Consider the following 23279-nt stretch of genomic DNA (forward strand, 5'->3'; position numbering starts at 1 on the left):
AAGCGCGTCTGCTAAATGCCTGATATAAGTCTTATGTGCAGATGGATCCAGTATCATCAATGTACCTTTAATGTCTTTAAAGTAATAAAGCAATAACACAAACAGGTTGATTTGAAATGCTGATTTTTATTTTATTGATTGTCAGTTTAGTTGTCTCTTACATGTTTTCACATATAACTTGGAAAAGACAAACAAAGGTTTAATATTTCATTCACATTGCCATTAGTTCTTAAGCCACGGGAGCCAGACCCACACTGCTGTTCTCCCTGTTAAAAATAGTGTACCAATTCCTGATGAAAACATCACCCAAGATCCAGGAGAAACTGCTTCCGAAGTTGCCACCTGAGAAACCTGTTTGGCAGCCACTGTAGCCCTAGAAGCAGAATAATGTGATTGAATTACTCATCTATGTACAGTACCAGTCAAAAGTTTGGACACACCTTTCAATTCAATGGTTTGTCTTTATTTTTAATATAGATATTTAGGCAGTGCCTAAAAGCAGAGCTCCTGACAAGTATATGAGCATAATATTTGCAAGGGTACAAAATCAACCTGAATAGAATAATATTCTAGCATATGAACCATTGAATTGTGTAGTGCATTTCGTGTCAAGAAATTGCTGCATTGTCTTGTGACAGAAATACCAATAATGAGTTACAAATGCATATTTATTCCTTTCACTGATACCACATGCCATGCACCAGAAACAAGACCATAACATTTATTATGGTGTGACTCTGCTGGGTGCCTGGTGGACAGCAGTGAACCAGCGCTTTCAATTGATATCATTACTGTATAGTTACGATCAAATATCAAACTTGATATGTCAAAAAGTTGTCTGGTTACATCTTTCACATCCATGTGCGTTGGCGCTCGGAGTGCATGCATGCCATTAGGACTAATTACCATGCACCTGTTCCTGATTACAGTTCAATGACAGTGCATACATATAAGGACCCTCAGTAACACAGAGACTTTGCGAAAGCCTCGTATTTTGTATGACTTTTCTGGTTTTGACTGTGTTGGTGGACTTTGAGTATTGCTTTAATTTCTGATATCCTGTCTGTGCCTAGCTTGACGACTGCCTGTGTTTTGACTCTGCCTTTGTCTCTATTTTGGATCTGTTTGCTAACGTGCTTTCAATAAAGCTTTTCCTGCACTTACATCTGTCTATCGCCCTTACGTGAGAGAAAATGTCAACTGTCCAAGTTAGTGGACCAATAAAACTGTTTTAAATGAAACCATCATGAATAGTTTACATAAAATATGATAGTAAATAATCCCACATTATTTAAAAAAAAGCAAATTAAAAATAACTGCTTAATAAAAGCCCATCTACCTTATATAAATACAGATACAAATGTCGTTGTCTGGCGGCCAAGTGTTTGAGATATGTTGCCTTGCACTCACAGTCAGGTTCCCTGTAGTGGTACATGTTTGTCGTTTGTATGCATGTACGTCGTATGGTTAAACCCATCAAAAATCAGATTGATGCATTACAATATTCTCTTAAGTATGGGGCTCTGCGCCACACGCACTTTGAGCTCCGCTATTAATTACAAGTCATTTCATGTCTTAAAGTAATGATGGAATGTTGTTTCTCTTTAATTAGTTGAGCAGTTCTTAACATATGTATAACTATAGTTGTGGAATAGAGCTATTTACTATATGTTTATTATTTACTATTTGATCTCAAACACATTAAGAAGGCAACAAATTCCGCTAAATAACTTTTGACGAGGCACACCTGTTAATTGAAAAGCATTCCAGGTGACTACCTCATGAAGCTGGTTAAGATAATGCTAATAATGTGCAAAGCATCATCAAGGTAAATGCTGGCTACTTTGAAGAATCTAAAATATGAAACATATTTTGTTTAACACTTGTTTACCATGTAAATCCATATATGTTCCATATGTTATTTCATAGATTTGATGCCTTCAGTATTGTTGTACGAGTACAATGCAGAAAATAGTCAAAATACAGAAAAACCTATGAATGAGTAGGTGTATCCAAACATTTGACTGATTAAACACCACACAGTTTCTCACACAATTTGATCATTTAGGTCACAAACAGTGGTATACAGACCTGAGTGACAAAAGATGAGGGAGGGATGGTGAAAGCATAGCCATTAATGTTGAAGGTAACTGATGGCATGCTCTGGATACTGCTGCAGCTCACAATTGACTGCAGTACAAACATTTTTGGTATTGTCAGTGAAGCCAATTTTCAACCTAGTTAAAGGTAATTAAATTGAAGAGTAAAAAGTCTGCGTTATACATCTACTCACATCTCCATATTGGTCAGTCTGGGCACCAAGATAGGAATTCAGGTTACTGATGTCACTGGTTGGTCCAACAATAAGGGAAGTCCCAGTATCAACAATAGCTTGACAACCACCATTACAACCAACAACCTGTCCATTGATGGTAACACTGCAAAAGACCAGATAAAGCTTACTTATGGTTCATTTTATTGTGGTGAAATGAAAATGAAGATAATAATAATAATAATAATAATAATAATAATAAGCCAACAAAAGTGCAACAAGGAATACTGCAACTACAGTGTAGAGTTATAAGTTAAGAGAAGGTGAAACTGACAGAAGTGAGAGGAATTGCTAAAGTATCGAACTGTAGCTTAAGAGACTACTGTAAATATTACTGTTGTTGACTCCAGGATTCTCTATACAGTTGATTATAGCATGTTGTTACCTGTCCATGGTAATCTGGTAGTAACTCTCAGAGGAAAGAGGGATCCAGTTGATGCTGCCAGTGTAGTAGGAGCTGTCAATCTCTCCCAGGAACAACATGCTGCCCTCTTGCTCACTAAAAGATTTGAATAGACTCATTAACTTTCTTAAAAACAAACCTCACTGAGCATTTTGACATTACAGTTTTATATAAATTTGGCTGTAGAAGTTTCAAAGCATTCAGAGCATAAGAATTTAAAACTGAAGTGGTAAGCAGTTTGAAATTACAGATCTTGCTGTGATTTTATTTATATTTTGTATAAATATAGATAATTAATGATAAACTAGAAAAAGAGCTGTTTTAGGGATCACCATACTTGCTGCTCAAGTAGACTGAGAAGAGGTCCTGGGAAACCAAACCCTGACTCATCATGTTGTCAAAGACAGGAGTGGCATCATCAGAGGAAATGGATTGGTAGGCTAGACCCAGGATGCCATCTGGTGTCATGCTGGCCATGAAGGGCGCCTCAGTCTCACTCAGTCCGAAGATCTGATTTTGCACTGAGATTCCACCAACCTACAGCAGAAACGCTTAGGAGTCATTCACCAGTAACATACCATTCTGTTATTTAGGTTTGACTTTAAGTAATTAATAAATCTTACAATTTAATTGAATTTAATGTTCAGAAAGGGTTGAAGAGTAGGTAAAGTACAACAAATATATTTTTACATCAAAGCACATTCTTTAATAGTCATCTTAAAAGATAAAGATTTTCAGATTTAAAAAAAAAAACATCTTTAATAGTCATCTTAAAAGATAAAGATTTTCAGATTAAAAAAAAACAAAACAAACAAAAAAACAACACACTGTACCTCAAAAACAGTCCTGTATTTTTTTTAAGTGTTGTAATACAAGACATTTTTTGGTCTTGTAATTTTAAAGGACATTTTATTGTTTAATGCTGTTATCTGTATATTTGTTGAGGTTATGAAGCATGTCAGCCAGAATTTCAGAAAATCAAGAGCTCACTGCATGAACATGAGAAACTCAGACAACAATGCTGTGCCACCCACAAGACAAACATGAATTTGTAAATTGTACTAGATGAGACAGTTATATGGTGATGACTATTATTTATTTCCAACGTCAAATGAGAAAAAGTTGGGATGCTATGGAAAATGCAAACAAAAAAGAAAGCAGTGATTTGTAAATTTACTTTGAATTCTGTTCCACTGCAGACAGTATGAACCCAAGATATTTCATGTTTTGTCTGGTCAACTTGATTTGTTAAAATACATCCATTCCTGGGCGGCACGGTGGTGTAGTGGTTAGCACTGTCGCCTCACAGCAAGAAGGTCCGGGTTCAAGCCCCGTGGTTGGTGAGGGCCTTTCTGTGCGGAGTTTGCATGTTCTCCCCGTATCCGTGTGGGTTTCCTCCGGGTGCTCCGGTTTCCCCCACAGTCCAAAGACATGCAGGTTAGGTTAACTGGTGACTCTAAATTGACCGTAGGTGTGAATGTGGGTGTGAATGGTCGTCTGTGTCTATGTGTCAGCCCTGTGATGACCTGGTGACTTGTCCAGGGTGTACCCTGCCTTTCGCCCGTAGTCAGCTGGGATAGGCTCCAGCTTGCCTGTGACCCTGTAGAACAGGATAAAGCGGCTAGAGATAATGAAATGAGATGAGACATCCATTCCTACATTTCAGGCCTGCAAAACATTCCAAAAAAAGTTGGAACAGGGGCAATTTAGGGCTAGTAATGAGGTAAAACAACTAACTAATGATGTGATTTGAAACAGGTGATGTCAACAGGTGATTGTAATCATGATTTGGTACAAAATCAGTATCCTGGAAAGGCCTAGTCTTTGAGGAGCAAAGATGGCCCAAGGATCTCCAGTTTGTCAAGAAATACGTGAGAAAATTATTGAAATGTTTAAAAACAATGTTCCTCCAAGAAAGTTATGAAGGGATTTGAATATTTCACCCTTTATGGTGCATGATATCATTAAATGATTCAAGAAATCTGGAGGAATTTCAGTGAGTAAAAGGACAAGGATGCAAGCCTAAGATGAACAACTGTGATCTCCAATCCCTCAGATGGAACTGAATCAGGAACCATCATTCATCTATGGCTGATATAACCACATGAGCTTAGGATTGCATTGGCAAACCTTTGTCAAGCACTACAATATGGAATTACATCCACAAATGCCAGTTAAAACATTACTGTGCAAAAAGGAAGCCTCATTTTAACTGTGTCCAGAAGTGCAGTTGACATCTCTGGGCTTGGAAGCATTTGGGATGGACCATCACACAGAGAAAACATGCACTGTGGTCAGAGAAATCAGTATTCCAGGTCTTTTTTGGAAGAAATGGATACCGTGTACTCCACACCAAAGACAAAAAGGACCATCCAGACTGTTATAACAAATCCAAAAGCCAGGGTCTGTCATGGTATGGGGTTGTGTCAGTGCCCTTGGAAAAGGTAACTTACACTTCTGTGATGGCAGCATTAATACATAAAAGTACGTTGAGATTTTGGAGTGGCATACGCTGACTTAAAGACGACATCTTTTCCAGGGACACTCATGCATTGTTCAAGAAGACAATGCAAAACCACATTCTACACACATTACAAAGACATGGCTGTGGAAGAAGAGGGGCCTGTCACCTCTGTCCCCAGTAGAAAATGTATTGCAAATTTTGAAACAAAAATATGAGAACGATGACCCCTAGCCTTGTGATGACCTGGCGACTTGTCCAGGGTGTACCCCACCTTTCGCCCATAGTCAGCTGGGATAGGCTCCAGCTTGCCTGCGACCCTGTAGTACAGGATAAAGCGGCTAGAGATAATGAGACGAGATGATGACCCCATAATGCTGCACCCTTTTATTTGCAGGAAGAATGCAAGAAAATAACACCTGAAATGTCTCATCACTTGGTGTCTTCAGTCCCTAAACATCATCTAAATGTCGCAAAAAGGAATGGCAACGTTTTAAAGTGGCAAATGCTTTACCATCCCAACTTTTTTGTGAAATGTGTTGTAAGAATCAAAATTGAAATGTGTTTATTTTAAATTCATGAGGTTAAACATCAAATAATGTGCTGTTGTATTGTTTTGAGTGCAGTACAGGTCAAAGATTATTTACAAAGCATTGTTTTCAGTTTTAATTTCAATTTCCACATAGTGTCCCAACTTTTTTCTGATTTGAGGTTGTAAAAAAATTCTAAATAGGTCAATAATTAAGAAATGCTACTGAACCAAAAATGAAACTTATGTTGCAATTTTTAGTGATCTTAAGTCGCAAGTTAAGGACCACAAGTCTAAGACATTGAGTTCTAATATGATTTTTAAATTATTTAAAAATGGAAATATGTATTTCCTTTGTTTGCCTGTAAAGAGATTCAATGATGTAGATATGTCAAAGAAAACATAACTACCGTCACAGTGTCATATCCTGTGAAACCGGTCATGCTGCCTGTGCCATACGCAATAGAGATAGACTCGTTGTTGGTCTGGAATGTGCTGGATTGCTGTGGATTGAACTGATCATGGTTCTCTAAAAAAAAAAAAAAACACACAATCTAGTCCCACTTTACATGCCATGGATGTAAATTTCATCTGATCCCATGGAAACAGGTTTCTTTCTATATTCAGTAGCTTCAAGACTTGTAATACTCACGGCAGGCTTGGCTTGAACAGTACACAGATGGCACCCACAGATTAGATGAGCCTGTGTCCATGAGCACCGTGAAGGACTGAGGAGGAGTTCCGATGGTAATTGCACCATAGTAGGAAAGCTAAAAAGGACAAGAATATATGCCAGAACATCAGTTTTTATAATGTACATTGCATTAACTTCCACTTGATGAATAGATTGAATATTTATGGGTAAAAGAAAAACAAAATACAAAAATTAAACAAGAATCCTAATTTAAAAAATGGGTTCTGGTTAACATACATCAGCATCATTGGTCATGGACTCTTGTCCAGTCTGATCAAACTTGACCCAGGGGGCATAAGGATATTTCTTTCTGTATTCCTCCCATAGACCTTGCTCCTGCAGCCTCTGCCGTGCAGTTTTGCCCTTGATCAACGGTATCCTGTACCATAAATTATGATATTAATGTCATTTATATAGCTTTCTTAGAAAATTATACAAACCAGAACCCAGCATAGATTTACAAACGGAAAGCAGAGTGTGCATAAAAATAGTTTAAAAAAAAAAAAAAAAAAACTCAATACAAAATAAATGTTGTTTCCTTACATCAGTGCACAGGCAGAATGTCCTATCCTCAGTACATTTAAGTGTCCAGGCATTTTCAAAAAATAAACATGAAATTCTGTCCTTACCCTAACATATAATACTTCTGAAAATACTTCGTCTTACCTGATGCACTGTGAGAGTGCCACCAAAACACACAGGATCAGAATCTGTTTCATTTTCTTCACAGAGGCTCTCCTGTATTCAATAACATACAGAGAGACCCGATGCTTTATATACCGTTAGACTACAGTCTCCTTACTTTACTTTTCCATTTCAGAATGATAAAGCAATGATTAGGTGAGGAATATCTTGTTCTAGAACACTGGGATTGTTTACATATAGTTTTTTCAGAATTCTTTTGAAGCTTTAATCTTTGAACAATTTTTTTTTTTTGTCAAGGTTACTGGTTCCCCTTTTCATGATAATACATTTGATAAAAGTAATTAGTTATATCAAATGTCAATAATAACCTGATATTTTGCTTACAAGTATATTTTGAGTACATTTAAGATTATAGGTATATTTTATAGATATATTTAGAAGCTGTGTATGAGTATATTTGGAGTATACAGTGGTGCTTGAAAGTTTGTGAACCCTTTAGAATTTTCTATATTTCTGCATAAATATGACCTCAAACATCATCAGATTTTCACATAAGTCCTAAAAGTAGATAAAGAGAACCCAGTTAAACAAACGAGACAAAAATATTATACTTGGTCATTTATTTATTGAGGAAAATGATCCAATATTACACATCTGTGAGTAACAAAAGTATGTGAACCTCTAGGATTAGCAGTTAATTTGAAGGTGAAATTAGAATCCGGTGTTTACAAATCAATGGGATGACAGTCAGGTGTGAGTGGGCACCCTGTTTTATTTAAAGAACAGAGATCTATCAAAGTCTGATCTTCACAATGCATTTGTGGAAGTGTGTTATGGCACGAACAAAAGAGGATTTCTGAGGACCTCAGAAAAAGCGTTGTTGATGCTCATCAGGCTGGAAAAGATTACAAAACCCTCTCTAAAAAGAGTTTGGACTCCACCAATCCACAGTCAGACAGATTGTGTACAAATGAAGGAAATTCAAGACCATTGTTACCCTCCCCAGGAGTGGTCGACCAACAAAGATCACTCCAAGAGCAAGGCGTGTAATAGTTGGCAAGGTCACAAAGGACCCCAGGGTAACTTCTAAGCAACTGAAGTCCTCTCACGGGCTTCCGCTTCCTGCCATGACACGGATAGCAGCATAAAGAAGTTGCTCCCGAGTAAGTTATAATTTTAGCCCTAAATCATCACATATCAAACACCAAAGTAGGAAAAATCTATGAGGGGGCAACGATGGCAGCTAAGGTTAAAAAAAGACGGCAAAGAACTTAAAGCACAAAAGCAAACAGGGACTCGAAATGACGATGCTAATCCTGTCAGGGAATCTACGGCTAATTTGGATCTGATACTACGAGAATTAAGAGAATTTCGACAGGACAATAAATCACAAATGGAAGAAATCAAAGGGGAAATAAAAACTAACACCAAATTGGAAGAGGCTGAGGGCCGAATCGAAAAGGCAGAAGAAAGAATACAAAATGTCGAGGACATTGTGTCTGAAATGCTAAAACTTCATGCTCAGATGGAGGCAAGGCTAACCGAGCAGGAGAGTCGCTCACAACGCGAAAACATTCGCTTATATGGGATTCCGGAGGGGGCTGAAAGGGACAGTCTGTCAGTGATTGTGTTCATGGAGCAGCTGATAAGGGATAATCTTGACGTTGCTGATATGGCCCTGAACATTGGAGAGAGCCCATCGCTCACTAGGAGTTCGGCCCCCACCAAATGCACAACCAAGATCAATTGTTGTCAAATTCGCTAGCTTCCGAACCAAAGAGATGGTGCTCAGGAAAGCGTGGCAAAAGAAGGGTTTGATGTTGGGCACAACCCGAATTAACGTAGACAATGATTACCCACCACGTATTCTACAACAACGAAAAGAATATGCAGAGGTTCGGAAGGTTCTCAGTGATCGAAACATCAAGTTTCAAACATTGTTCCCCGCCCGGCTTAAAGTGCAATACCAGGAAGGAGAAAAGATTTACAACACGGTTGAAGAGGCAACGGGAGATTTGGCTGAGAGAGGTTTCGACATCACCGCGGTCAATCAACCTGAGACAATGATGGATCAACCTGAGACAATGATGGAGTGCCTTCGGAAATTAAGCTGGCAGAGAAGCGGACGAGCCCGACGACGAGTGGAAAGCACCGGTTCTGGAACCCCAAACTATAAAGAGCGACTGCAGGGCTTCCGAAGAGATGTATGCCAAACTTAACAGAATGGGCATTAAATATGTATTTGCATCATCTGATAGATCTGGGCATAAAAGAGGAGTAGCTATTCTGATAGCAAGAGGTGTGAATTATGAGCACATATCAGAACTCACTGATACGGAAGGCTGCTATGTGATGATTACAGGCAAAATAGAAGGGACTATGGTAACTTTACTTAATGTTTATGCACCTCCAGGCAGTGGATGGATGTTTTATAGGAAAATGTTTGACTTGATGACAACAAAAGCACAAGGGGTTGTCATTTGTGGGGGCGACTTTAACATATACCTACAACCCAACACTAGATGTTTCAAATGGTAAGTCTGAGACAAAACCTATAAGTAGAAGAGTGATTGACTTGATGAAAGAATTAGGTATTGTAGATATATGGAGAGAATTGCATCCTACCACCCGAGACTATACTTATTTTTCTGCACCACATACAGTATACACCAGGATAGATCACTTTTTTTATTTTCAGTAGAGATCTACACAAAATTGAGAGGTGTGACATAGGCCCAATTACTCTCTCAGATCATAGCCCCATATTTATTTGTGTGTCATTGAACAGGGAACAAAGATCTACATTATGGAGACTAAATTCAAATATATTGGCCAATCCAGATACTAAGAAGTGTTTACTAGCAGAAATTGACACATTCATGGATATAAATGATAATGGGGAAGCGACACCTGGTATCCTCTGGGATTCACTTAAAGCTGTTATGAGGGGGAAAATCATTGCTACTACCTCTTTCGTACAAAAAAATAAGACGACAAAAACTGCAAGACCTGGAGACTAAATTAAAACATTTACAAAGGGCTCACAGTACCACCGTAGATGAAGGGAATAAACAAAAAATGAAAGAGATAAAGATGGAGATAGAGGAAATGAGTACACAGGAAATACAAAAGAAGTTTCTATTTTTAAAACAACGTTATTATGAGGTTGGAGGGAAGGCAATGAAACTCTTGGCATACAAATTGAAAAAACAGCAAGCGGATAATACCATTTCTAAGATTCAAAATCCAGAATCTGGGGAAATTGAACACAGATTGGAAAAAATCCAGCAGAGTTTTGAAAAGTTCTACAAAACACTTTATTCCCAGCAACATATTGACAATACTTCTCATATTGATACATTCTTGGCCTCGCTTGATCTACCCTCTATCTCTGCAGAACAAAATGAACAATTAGCAGCAGCAATCACAACTGATGAAACAAATGCAGCCATCTCTAGGTTAAAGACAAACAAGTCACCAGGTCCAGATAGCTTTACGGGGGAATGGTATAAAGCTTTGAAAGAGAAATTAGTTCCTATATTACTGGATACCTTCAACTGGGTCTTAAAAGAAAACAAAATTCCACCCTCTTGGAAAGAGGCAACAATTTCATTGATCCCCAAGGAAGGGAAAGATACGTTGGAGTGTGGTAATTTTCGCCCTATTAGCGTATTAAACGTAGATTACAAACTATTTACATCCATACTGGCACATAGAATAGATAAGATTTTACCTTCCCTAATTCATACGGACCAGACTGGCTTCATAAGGCAAAGGCAAACTCAGGACAACTTGAGAAGAAAACTTCACATTATTAATCACATCATACAAAAAGACACAGAGGCAATGCTGGTAAGTCTGGACGCGGAGAAGGCGTTTGACTCTGTTAGGTGGTCCTTCCTGTACAAAGTTTTAACAAAATTTGGCTTCCATAAATCAATTATTGATACATTCCAAGCCCTATATGACAGCCCTATTGCTAGGATTAAGGTCAATGGTGCTCTTTCAAAGGCATTCACCCTGGAACGAGGAACAAGACAGGGCTGTCCAGCCTCCCCCCTGCTTTTTGCATTATTTATCGAACCCTTGAGTCAGTGGATTCGACAGAATAGTGACATTAAAGGGATAACTATACACAACGAGGAACATAAACTAGCGCTTTTTGCCGATGATGTCTTAGTCTACTTAACAGAGCCTACTCTAACATTTCCTAAACTAATGACTGAATTAGAAAAATATGGCACTCTGTCTGGATACAAAGTAAATGTTCAGAAGACGCAAGTGCTGACTTAATTTTGATCCACCCAGATCCTTGATAGGGCAGTACCAACTAAGACGGGAGGCAGATCATATAAGATACCTTGGTGTTAATCTCCCAAAAGATATTACAAAACTATCCACTTTGAATTATGGGCCACTAAACAACAACATTAAATCTGACATGCAGAGATGGAGCGTTATTCCCTTCCTTGGTCTCTACTCAAGGGTGGAGTGTATAAGAATGAATGTACTACCAAGATTATTATACCTCTTTCAGTGTCTCCCAGTGGACATACCCATAAAACAGTTCATGGAATGGGACAAAATATCAAGATTTCTGTGGCAAGGTAAAAAACCTTGGATTAGGTATAAAACTCTTCAATTGCTCAAAGACTATGGTGGTCTAGGCCTTCCCTGCTTGCGGGAATATTATTTTGCAGCCCAATTAAGACCTTTAGTGTGCTGGAGCAACCCATCATATTCAGCAAGATGGAAAGATATAGAGAGCAATATGACTCCTCAGATCCCCTTAGCAGCTATAATGGCAGATAATAAATTGATGAATAACATGGTAGAAAAAAACAACCCTTGGATTAACACTACATTGAAAATATGGCAGAAGATAATAAAACTTTGTGAATTGGAACATACTCTAAAAATATTACGATGGTGCGCTTATGACACGGATTTCTCCCCTAACATTTTGGACTCCAGATTCAAGACTTGGATTAAAGGGGGGCTTACTACTTACCACACATTTGTAAATAAAGGCACACTTAAGAGCTTTGAGTTGTTGCAGCAAGAGAATGGATTACAACCCCAAGAATTTATAGATACATTCAGTTTAGGCGATACTTTCAGGAACATATAGCTAGAGCAATAGAGGGGCAAAAGACAGGTATTTTAGAAGTGTTCCAGGGAGCTAATAATTCAATAACTTGCAAGAAGGTTGTATCTAGATTGTACCAGGCATTATGTCAAGCTAGTCCAGACAACACTCTATATATTAAGGATAAATGGGAAAAGGAAGGTAATCTTACAATATCTGAAGAAGAATGGGGAAATCTGTGGAAACTACAATGGGGAACAACATGCTCAAACACATGGCGTGAATATAACTGGAAAAACTTAGAGATTTTTTATAACACCATTACAGCAGCACACACAAATATCTAGCACTGCCTGCTGGAGGGCCTGTGGGGCAAATGAGGCCGATCACTTTCATGTTTTCTGGGATTGCCCAATAATAACACCATACTGGCGAGACATCCACTTTCACCTGAACAAGATTTTTGAGGTAGACATTCCTTGTAGATTTGACATTTTATACTTAGGAAATATTTCATTTGATTGTTGGGACTACTGGGATAAAAAGCTGTTACTTATACTACTGGTGGCGAGTAAAAAAACAATATCAAGAAGATGGTTAAAGTCAGACCCTCCTACAATAGGAGAATGGCTAGATGTAATTCATGATATATACACAATGGAAAAGTTGACCTACTCCCTCAAAATAAAGACTGATGACTTTTCTAGAATCTGGCTTAGATGGCCTGGGTATGTTGAACAAGTGGGTTTAAGATCAGATTTTGCTTGAGGCATCTTCCTGTAATGTATGTATGCATGTCACTTTTCTTTTTCTTTAATTCTTTTCTAAGGAAAACAGTGAAACTTACCCCTATGTTCTAATTGTTTTTATTGTATATAAAAATGTTCAAAAATGGTCCAGGCACACAATGTTGTGACGATTATGGATGGATATTTTTTGGGTTTTCTCTGCTAGAAATGGTTTTATTTGGGTTTGAATTGTTTACCTATTTTAGTTTTTGCAAAGGAAACTACTGTGTAAAGAAAGAAAGAAATGAGAAATGGAAGGATAATATCCTGTATTGTATGTTACCTGATGGCTAAATAAAGAGAAAATTACAAAAAAAAAGTCCTCTCTCACATTAGCTAATGTTAATTTTCATGAGTCCACCATCAGGAGAACACTGAACAATAGTGTGCATTGCATAGTGTGCAAGGAGAAAGCCGCTGTTCTCCAAAAAGAGCATTGCTGCTCATCTGCAGTTTGCTAAAGATCATGTGGACAAGCCAGAAGGCTACTGAAAAAAATGTTTTGTGGACGGATGAGACCAAAATAGAACTTTTTGATTTAAATGAGAAGTGTTATGTTTGGAGAAAGAAAAACACTGCATTACAGCATAAGAACCTTATCCCATCTGTGAAACATGGTGGTGGTAGTATCATGGTTTGGGCCTGTTTTGCTGCAGCTGGGCCAGGACAGCTTGCTATCATTGATGGAACAATGAATTCTGAATTATACTAGGGAATTCTAAAGGAAAATGTCAGGACATCTGTCCATGAACTGAATCTCAAGAGAAGGTGGGTCATGCAGCAAGACAACAACCCTAAGCACACAAGTCGTTCTACCAAAGAATGGTTAAAGAAGAATAAAGTTAATATTTTGGAATGGCCAAGTCAAAGTCCCGACCTTAATCCAATCGAAATGTTGTGGAAGGACCTGAAGCGAGCAGTTCATGTGAGGAAACCCACCAACATCCCAGAGTTGAAGCTGTTCTGTACGGAGGAATGGGCTAAAATTCCTCCAAGCCAGTATGCAGGACTGATCAACAGTCACCAGAAACATTATTCCTGCACAAAAAGTTATTCCTGCACAATGGGTTCACACCAAATACTGAAAGCAAAAGTTCACATACTTTTGCCACTCACAGATATGTAATATTGGATCATTTCCTCAATAAATAAATGACCAAGTATAACATTTTTGTCTCATTTGTTTAACTGGCTTCTCTTTATATACTTTTAGGACTTGTGTGAAAATTTGTTTTAGGTCATATTTATGCAGAAATATAGCCAATTCTAAAGGGTTCACAAACTTTCAAGCACCACTGTATTTAGAAGTTGTAGAAAAAAAAATCATTGCTACTGTAACAAGACATACATAATCATAAGTTTCTATATAAAATGAATAATTTATGTATTTCATAAATTATTTTTCATTTGTCAAATATTGGGGCTTCATCTCACTGTCTCAGTGTATTTGTTGATTGAAACCTATTCTGATGGTTTCCTAGAAAGGCATTGTTATTTTTTTAAATAAATTTAATTTAAGAAATTAACAATGATTAACACTAAAGAGTATATGACAAATTAAACTGGTTAAAAGAAGTATGTTTATGTGTGCAGAAATTGAGATATGAGATTCAAAATGCAATCTGTTTTAAACAATGATAAATTGTGATATGACATATGTTTTGTGTTATCAGTAGTTTCCATGTAAACATAGTGCCATGTTTGGATACCTGTGACTTTATTTTCCACATACAGTGAATTATTTATAATCATTCTGATAAGGATGAATATTATTCCACTGAGCTTTAAGTTTTAAGCCTGTAATAGTACAATATCCATTATATTTATATTTTAATATATTTTTATTGAAGGATTTAAACAATACAGGTAATATCAGAAAATATTTTTCCTCCAGGTTTTTCTTTTAAATCAACAGACAAAACAAGAACACAACCCTCACCCACCCTCCCCATTCACCTTTTGCAGCAAATATAGTAATAGAAGCAAAAATAAATACAACATATATACAAATACAAAAAAAAAAACCATTAAGTAAAAAAGTAAAACAATGTACAGTATACATTACTGTGTACAGTTCCATCTCCCAAATGTAGATGCATGTTTTCACAGTCATGTGTCAATATTCATTTTAAGCATGGGTCCATACATGTCCATAACCAACTAGGTGGTATAATGACAGTCCTTGCCATCCCATGAGGCATTCAAAGATATATACATAGTATATCTACACATACATACATATGTACTGAGGAATTAGAAAACCAGATGAGAATAAACGTTAAAGAGGAGAGTAAAGAAAAGATAAACAGGTATGATGGATGCTCAGTCCATGGGCAATTCTTTCAGATTGTCAAAATATGACAAAAATGGTTCCCATTTGGAATAGAACTTTTCCATAGACCCTCTCAATGTAAATTTAATCTTTTCCAGCTTTAAGAAATACATTACATCTTCTAGCCAAGCAGAAGCTGACGGGGGGAAGGGGGATTTCCAACCTAACAAAATTCTCCTACGGGCCAGAAGGGATGTGAAAGCTATGATGTCAGACTGGTTTGTATTTAAACTCAAAGCCTTATCTGCCTCACCAAATATTGCTACAAGGGCAGAGGGTTCCAACCTCAGTCCAAGCACCTCGCTAAGTGTTTTGAAAACGATTACCCAGTAGTGCGAAAGTTGCAGACAGGACCAGTAAGAATGTGTTAAGTTGGATGGAGAGAAAGAGCACTTATTACAGCTATCGTCTGTCCCAGGGTATATGTTTGCAAGTCTCGCCTTGCTTAAGTGAACTCTATGTAGAACTTTGAATTGTACAAGTCCCAATCTAGCACATGAAGATGAGAAATTGACTCTCATCAGCACCTTTTCCCAATATTCCTCAGGTAGGTCTATACCCAGTTCCTCCTCCCACCTGCTTTTAGATTTGTTTGGACTTTGATTTTGAAGAGACATCAGTTGGGAATAACAATGAGATGAGTCCTTTATTCACAAAGTTTTGCATGAGTTTCTCCCCAATACTGTGTCAGCTGGGAGGTCAGGGAAAGGAAATTTACTCTTAAAGTGGCGAATCTGTAGGTATTCAAAAAAAACAACGGCAGGGGAGGTCATGTCAGCCACACAGATTATCAAAACTATCAAATATGTCATCTGTATATAAATCCTTTATGTATATGAGACCCTTCAAAGTCCATTGTCTAAATGCTGAGTTGACTATGGAGGGAGGGAAAAGGTGGTTCTTATAAATAGGACCATTAACTGATGCTGATGTCAGCTTATAGTGACGCCGAAATTGATTGAAAATTTGGAGAGTGGATAGTACTACTGGATTAGATATATATCTAGAGAGCTGTACTGGTAAGGAGGAATATACTAAGGCTCAAAACGATGTGGAACGGCAGAACTGTGCTTCAAATAGACACCAGCTTATATCTGGGTGATGGAGCCAGAATAATATCTTTTGAATGTTAGAAGCCCAGTAGTAGTGGATAAAGCTTGGAAGACCCAATCCGCCATCCTTGTGATGTTTTTGGAGAGTGGTCTTATTAACCCTCGGGACCCTATTTCCCCAGATGAATGAAGTTATAGATTGATCTATTGTCTTAAAGAAAGACTTGGGTATAAAAACTGGTAGACACTGAAATAAGTAGAGAAATCTGGGAAGTATTGTCATCTTCACTGAACATACTTTCCCCATCATAGTAAGTGGTAAACTGCGCCATCTTTCAAAGTCAGCCTTCATTTGTTTGACCTGAGGGCCATAATTAGCTTGAAACAAAGAGGAGAAGGAACGAGTAATATGTATACCTAGATACGTGAAGCCATCTGGAGATACAGGAAAGGGAAATGATCCAGATTGAATGTGTAGAGCTAGATTATTGATGGGAAAGCATGAACTTTTTTGAAAATTTAATTTATACCCAGAGAAAGTCCCAAACCTTTTTTTTTTTTTTTAAAGATATTTTTTGGGCTTTTTGCACCTTTATTGGATAGGACAGTGTAGAGACAGGAAATGAGCGGGAGAGAGAGAGACGGGGAGGGATCGGGAAATGACCCCAGGCCGGAATCGAACCTGGGTCGCCCGGATTTATGGTATGGCGCCTTATCCACCTGAGCCACGACGCCCCCGTCCCAAACCTTTTTAAAAGTGACAATTCTGGGAACACTACTCATAGGATCATTGATATAGAGCAGAAGGTCATCTGCATATAAAGACACTCAATGCTCCATGCCCCCCCTTTCAACACCCTGAAATACAGGCAATGATTTAAGTGCAACAGAAAGTGGCTCAATTGCAATGGCGAAAAGGAGGGGAGACAGAGGGCAACCCTGATGGGTGCCACGTTTTAATGGAAAGTAATCAGACCTAGAGTAGTTTGTTTGTATGCATGCTACAGGTGAATTATATAAGAGCTGTACCCATTTCACAAATGTACTCCCAAATCCAAATCTCCTCAAAACTTCAAATAGGTAAGGCCATTCCACACGATCAAACGCCTTCTCCACGTCCAGGGATACAACCACCTCAGGAGACGGAGAGGCACTAGGTGAATAAACTATAGCTGTCAGCCGTCGAATATTAGAGAAAGAATGGCGATTTTTAATAAAACCTGTTTGGTCGTCTGATATTATTTGAGGAAGGAGATTCTCCAGCCGACGAGCTAATATTTTAGCCAGAATTTTGGCATCTACATTCAAAAGTGAAACAGGGCGGTAAGAACCACGCTGAGTAGGATCTTTGTCTTTTTTAAGAAGAGATATGGAAACCTGTGAGAGGGTGGGAGGTAGACAGCCACATTCCAAGGATTCCGGAAACATTTTCATGAGAACTGGAGTGAGCTCTTTCTTAAATTTCTTATAGAATTCTACTGGGTAACCGTCCGGGCCTGGGGATTTATTACTCTGCATTGTGATGGTGGCATTTGTTAACTCCTCTGTTGTGAAATTTTGGTCTAATTTTTTTGATTCCTCAGAACTAAGACTTGGTATTTCTAAACTATCCAAAAAGTATTCCATATCTGTGGTATCAGAGGGGAATTCAGGAGGTATAAAGAGAGGAGTAAAACTCTTTAAAAATACTATTAATTTCTCTTGGCTTATTTGTGGAGCTTTGATTAGTATCCTTTATCAGGGGAATATGCCTGGATGCAGCTTGACGCCTCAATTGGTGGGCCATCAAGCGACTTGATTTGTCACCGTATTCATAGTAGAGACCACATGTCTTAAGAATGAGTTGTTCTGATTGTTTGGTAGTGAGATACTTAAATTTTGCTTGTAAATTAACCCGTTCCTTATATAGTTCAGCGGAAGGCTTCTCTGAGTATTTTTTACCTAGTACTGAAATAGACTGTATTAGAGCTTGTGTTTCTTTCTTGCATTCCTTACGAACAAATGAACTATATGATATCATGCCTCTCAAGTATGCTTTTAAGGTCTCCCACAGCACAGAATATGACACAGACTCAGTTTCATTCATCGCCAAAAATAAGTCTATATTAGATCTAATAAACCTACAGAATTCCTCACTTGAGAGTAGAAGTGGGTCAAGCCTCCATGGGGGTCGTTCTCTAATGTTTAGAGGGAAGCCCAGGTCTAATATTACTGGTGAGTGATCGATTATAATGATAGCAGCATATTCAATCCGTCTAATCATAGGAATAAAAGAACTATCAATAAAGAAATAGTCTATTCTAGAAAAGGAACAATGGACATGGGAAAATAAAGAAAATTGTTTACTGTGTGGGTTCACAACCCTCCAGGGATCCACAAAACCATTTTGCTGCATGAAAAATGAAAAGGATTTGGCCATACCCGAGGGTAGTTGTTTGGGATTGGACCTGTCTAATAATGGGTCAATAACACAATTCAAGTCTCCTGAAAAAATTAGTTGGCGAGTATTTAAATTGGGTATTAAAGACAATACCTTGTTTGCAAAGTTGACATCGTCCCAATTGGGGGCGTATACATTTACCAATATAACAGGTTTCTGATAGAGAGAACCACAAACTATGAGAAAACGGCCATTGGGGTCACTGTTTACACTAGAGGAAGTGAACTGAGTGCTTTTTGCAACTAATATAGCCACACCTCTGGACTTATTTGTGAATGTAGAGTGAAAGATCTGGCTAATCCAATTCCTACAGAGTCTGTTATGGTCCCCCATTCTGAGATGCGTTTCTTGTAAAAATATGTCAGGTTTGAATTGCTTTAAATGAGAAAAAACTTTGGTCCTTTTAACAGGACCATTAAGCCCCTTAACATTCCAAGATATGAACCTCACAGGATGGTAGTCATCATCAGTCATTGATGTTTACAAATTTAGAAGACACACAGGACCTGGAACTTAGCAATGTACGCACAGACTGTTTTAGGAACATAATGGGTTAAAAAAAAATAAAAATGAGCTGCCTAGGTGATTTCCCTGAACATCCCTTAAGAACATACCCCCCAAACCTAGATCTCCTTCCCTAACTGAAGATGATCGCAGGCATCACACAATTACAAACTTCCAAAGTCAATCCTTAACCAACAAAAACATTCTGATTGAGAGTGGCTCTCCATTAAGGAATGTGTGCTATGTTTTACCACCTTCAAAGTGAGGTCCTAGCTTAAGAAAACATCATTTAAATATAAGAAATATTCGCTGTTTGACAGACATAATTATTATTATAACCCACAAATTGTCAAAAAGTAAAGTTAACTAGATTGTAGGAAACCGATGAGAAAGAAAAAAACTCTATGGTCATATTAAAACAGTGGGTTATCACTAGAAAAGAAGATTAACTTAGCCATGCAGGCCCGTAGCCAGCATTGTGGAGGGGGGGTATTTTTTTTCCCCAAAAGTGGACTTCATCTGGCCCCCTACTCCCGTACCCCCCAAATACACGAGCACACTTCAAATCTTCTAATTTAGACATTTTTTATTCGTTATAAAGGCCTCTGCATGCTCTTGCGACAAGGCTTTCGCAGATAGCTTTTCGCAGACAGTTGTAATTTATTGTTGAGCGGGGAGTAAAGGCGTGCGCGATGTTATTCACCGGCACAACGCAAGGGGGCACGAAGTCGCTAGGAGTAGTTGGTGGGTGTGGTTAGTGGAGTGTTTATCCTCCAGTTACTTATAATGACGAACTTTTTTTTTATAATGACTAGAACTGGAGTCGTATAGATGTACGTACTTCCTCAATCAACCGCTCTTCATGCTGCTCCATCTTCGCTCGTGTTTTTAAAAATGCCGGTCGTGAAAACAAAAACCGGGAAAGTAGGGAAGTGGAAGTGCGTGTACAGCGGATGTAGAGTGGACCAATCAGAGCCCTCTTGTCTGCGGCGCTGTCTGCGAGGCTTCTGCGGTGGTCACAATTTTTGGGAGGTGCGCGCAGAGCGTCTGCGAAGGTGGGGGGGCTACGCAGACACTGTCTGCGACGCTATCTGCGAGGACTGGGTTGTCAGCATAAATTGGCCTTTAGTTCTCTGTTGTCTAACTTATTATTGTTATCTTCCTACAACTGTGCTGTGACTTCATTGTCTGTCTCTGTTGCTCACCTCAGTTGTCTGTTGTTGCTCTCCTTCATTGCCTCTGTCTGTTGTCGCTCTCCTTCATTGTCTGTCTGTTGTTGTCGCTCTCCTTCATTGTCTGTCTGTTGTTGTCGCTCTCCATTGTCTGTCTGTTGTTGTCTGTCTCTGTTGCTCACTTCAGTTGTTGTTTATGGCATCAGAACACTCCGGATCTGCCCATGCTTTAGCATAAAAAACAATTTCTAATTGAGATAAATGTTTCAAGTAATCCTGAGATTGAAATAATATCGCACAGCCCTATAAGGACAATTGATTTAAAAATGCCCAAATGCAGCAACAGTGGGTGTTTTCACACACACTGGTCTGAACATTTTCATTTTTCAGCTAGTGCGCACGTTTCTTTTCACTCTGATCCAAATGCCAAACCACTGACAGGGCGTCATGTTACCATGACAGGGCGTCATGTTACCATGATGCCATGTTACCATGACGACTGAAAAACACGTGCTCTTAAAGTCTCGCATTTTACTGTCTTCACACCACACCACAGCTCCGATTTCCCAAGCTGAAAAAAAAAATAAAAGCAGCCCCAGGTCCGACGCTACTAGTACCTAGCCATCGAGCCACCTAACTCATCTCTGTGTGTGCGTGTCACTGACACACACAGACTGACGGACGGGCTGACGCTACCCCCCACCCCCACTGATCACTCTGACAGATCGATCTACCACTACTGTTGTAAACAAAAGAAAAACAAAGTCCTGCACTCAGCACCTTACCCATTTTGGCCCTTTTTTGGAACATGGCGCCAATATTTTGGGACAAAGTAGCAGCAGATTTCTTGCGTTTTCTGTCTTTATCTTCTTTTATAGAGGGCTACTGCGTGACGTCACCGTACCGCGAGATTGTGCTAGGGCGCCATATTGGAAGACCAAGTACATGCATACATACTCACAATCAGAGGCGTAGCACCAAATTTGGGGCCCCAGGAACCACCAGTTCCGTGGACCCCCCCCTCCCTCCCCCGCTGCAATTGCATTGATTCCTCAGAAAATATTGCACATGCAGTTTTTTGTTTCATTTTCTTTATTCATAATATATAAAATTAACAACACCAGAGGCAGTACAACATTTTGAACTGGCCCTCTACAACCATGAAATATATACAGATATAAGCATGCAGTCTATTTGATATGACAGAACGATTCGCGATTGGAAGTTGTTTTTTTTTCCCTCCTTGCGCTGCCCATTCGCACCGCCGCCTTGACATGGCAGCTGATGGACGTCGATTCACATTCATAAGGTAACGAGGACAGACTCTACAAATTTGATGTGGACAAGAAGACAATCTCTTGACCTCATTAATGGGTGTTGTGGTATTGTTGTTAAGGATGTTGTGGCCGAATCATTTAGATTACATTTCATTTTATATCCTAGTGTCAGCCACGTTTCTATGGCACCCCTGAGGAGGGCGCGCGGCATCGCACACCGGTGGAGAAGGTTTATAGTGTGCTTTTCCTTACATCTAGGCTAAGATAGGCTCACCTTCTCTCAAGTTGTTGACACCTGTTGCGGCTGGAGCATCATAACGTTCTGTGACATTTTCTGAAACTGAGTGGGATTCATTTTATAAATTAGCTTTCCTAATATTTGGACAACATTTTGAACCAACATCGACCCTATGTTAGGCTTTTGGGACACACACTGTATCTATAATAGTAATTATGAAAATAAATTTAAGACAAGAATAGGGCTTCTATCACAATTATGTGGTAGCCTACAAAATGACAGATTATTTCATTTCGAATTATTTGATTTAGGCTACTATCACGGTGGTATGCAACTGAATGGGATAACCAGTTAGCTGCTGTTAATTTACACATTTGGGCTCACCTTTCTTGGGAAAGAAATCAGTAAGCAGTTGCTTTCCTTCATCTTGTTTCCTCTGCCTTTCTTTTCTGAAAGCCTGATTTCTTCTTTGACGACATGATCCTTGTTGGCTAAGAACTGTCTGCTGCGTTTCATGCCGAAGCATGAAAAAATCCGTTGCGCATACAATCAAAAGTCCGCGAGAGGGTGGACTAAACCAATGTGCATTAATAATGGGGGTGTCTGATAGAGGTACTATTTGCAGGCTGGGACATACATTTCAACCGATGTATTCCCAGAGAACATTGAATTTGCATGAAATACCAACATGTATTGACATTATTGAGAAAAAAAAAAACGAAAGGGGAAAAAATAGACTCCTTTTGGGGACCTCCCAGCCAGGGGCCCTCCCTGTAGTCAGGACCCTGTGAATTAGTCCTACTTTACCCCCCTCTACGACGCCCCTGCTCACAATATAAAACAAAGTACGAGCGAGAGTAAAGTGACACGATGGCTGATAATTCTGGTTATGTGAGTACATTACCAGCTGCAGAAAGGGCACGGTATGTGGAGAAACTGGCTGTGATTGATGGGTTTGACCCATATGATAAGACTCGGGGCAAGGGAGAGTGGATTTTTTTATTTCATAATTTATTTTTAGTTTACTACTTATCGGTTTATTTATATATATTTGAATTATTTGGACATGGGGGAAAAACTATATTTAAAATCCAAAGAGGGATGGAGGGAGGAAAATTAAAACAAAAGAAAGAAATGAAATATAGAGTATATAAAATTAAGGATGTTTTTATTCAGTAAACATTTAAAAAAAAGGTTCTACAACACTCCAGCCTAGTGACTTACCAGTAACAAAATAGACTTGAAGTATTCAGATCCGCCATGCATAAAGCAGCTAAATCCTCTCTCTGGCTACGTTCACACTGCAGGCTGAAGTGACTCAAA

The 23279-nt window shown here is 38.7% G+C and overlaps 1 protein-coding gene across 2 annotated transcripts; it reads right to left on the bottom strand.

The window, feature by feature from the left end:
- Positions 1–106: 106 nt before the first annotated feature.
- Positions 107–22462, bottom strand: LOC132892548 (pepsin A-like). 2 transcript variants are annotated; one of them, XM_060930831.1, is made up of 11 exons: positions 22341–22462; positions 20475–20668; positions 7086–7157; positions 6657–6798; positions 6378–6495; positions 6136–6254; positions 3073–3272; positions 2718–2831; positions 2294–2438; positions 2092–2190; positions 107–373 (listed from the first exon to the last, which is right to left on the bottom strand). In XM_060930831.1, exons 2-11 carry the CDS (start codon positions 20501–20503, stop codon positions 230–232), a joined length of 1182 nt encoding a protein of 393 aa, XP_060786814.1. In that variant the 5' UTR covers positions 20504–20668; positions 22341–22462; the 3' UTR covers positions 107–229. The 2 variants fall into 2 exon arrangements, with proteins under 2 accessions (XP_060786814.1, XP_060786815.1); XM_060930832.1 differs by lacking the exons at positions 6657–6798; positions 22341–22462 and having other exon boundaries at positions 20475–20493.
- Between the last annotated feature and the right edge of the window lie 817 nt (positions 22463–23279).

The sequence above is a fragment of the Neoarius graeffei genome, chromosome 10 (genome assembly GCF_027579695.1).
Source record: "Neoarius graeffei isolate fNeoGra1 chromosome 10, fNeoGra1.pri, whole genome shotgun sequence".
NCBI classification, from domain to species: Eukaryota; Metazoa; Chordata; class Actinopteri; order Siluriformes; family Ariidae; genus Neoarius; species Neoarius graeffei.

Excerpts from the sequence above, each read along its gene's own strand:
- LOC132892548 (XM_060930831.1), bottom strand. The coding sequence starts at position 20,503 with ATGAAGGAGAGCAACAACAGACAACTGAG. Across the intron at positions 7,158-20,474 it reads AGCAACAACAGACAACTGAG|GAGAGCCTCTGTGAAGAAAA; the intron begins GTGAGCAACAGA and ends TATTGAATACAG. Across the intron at positions 2,832-3,072 it reads TCAGTCTACTTGAGCAGCAA|TGAGCAAGAGGGCAGCATGT; the intron begins GTATGGTGATCC and ends CAAATCTTTTAG.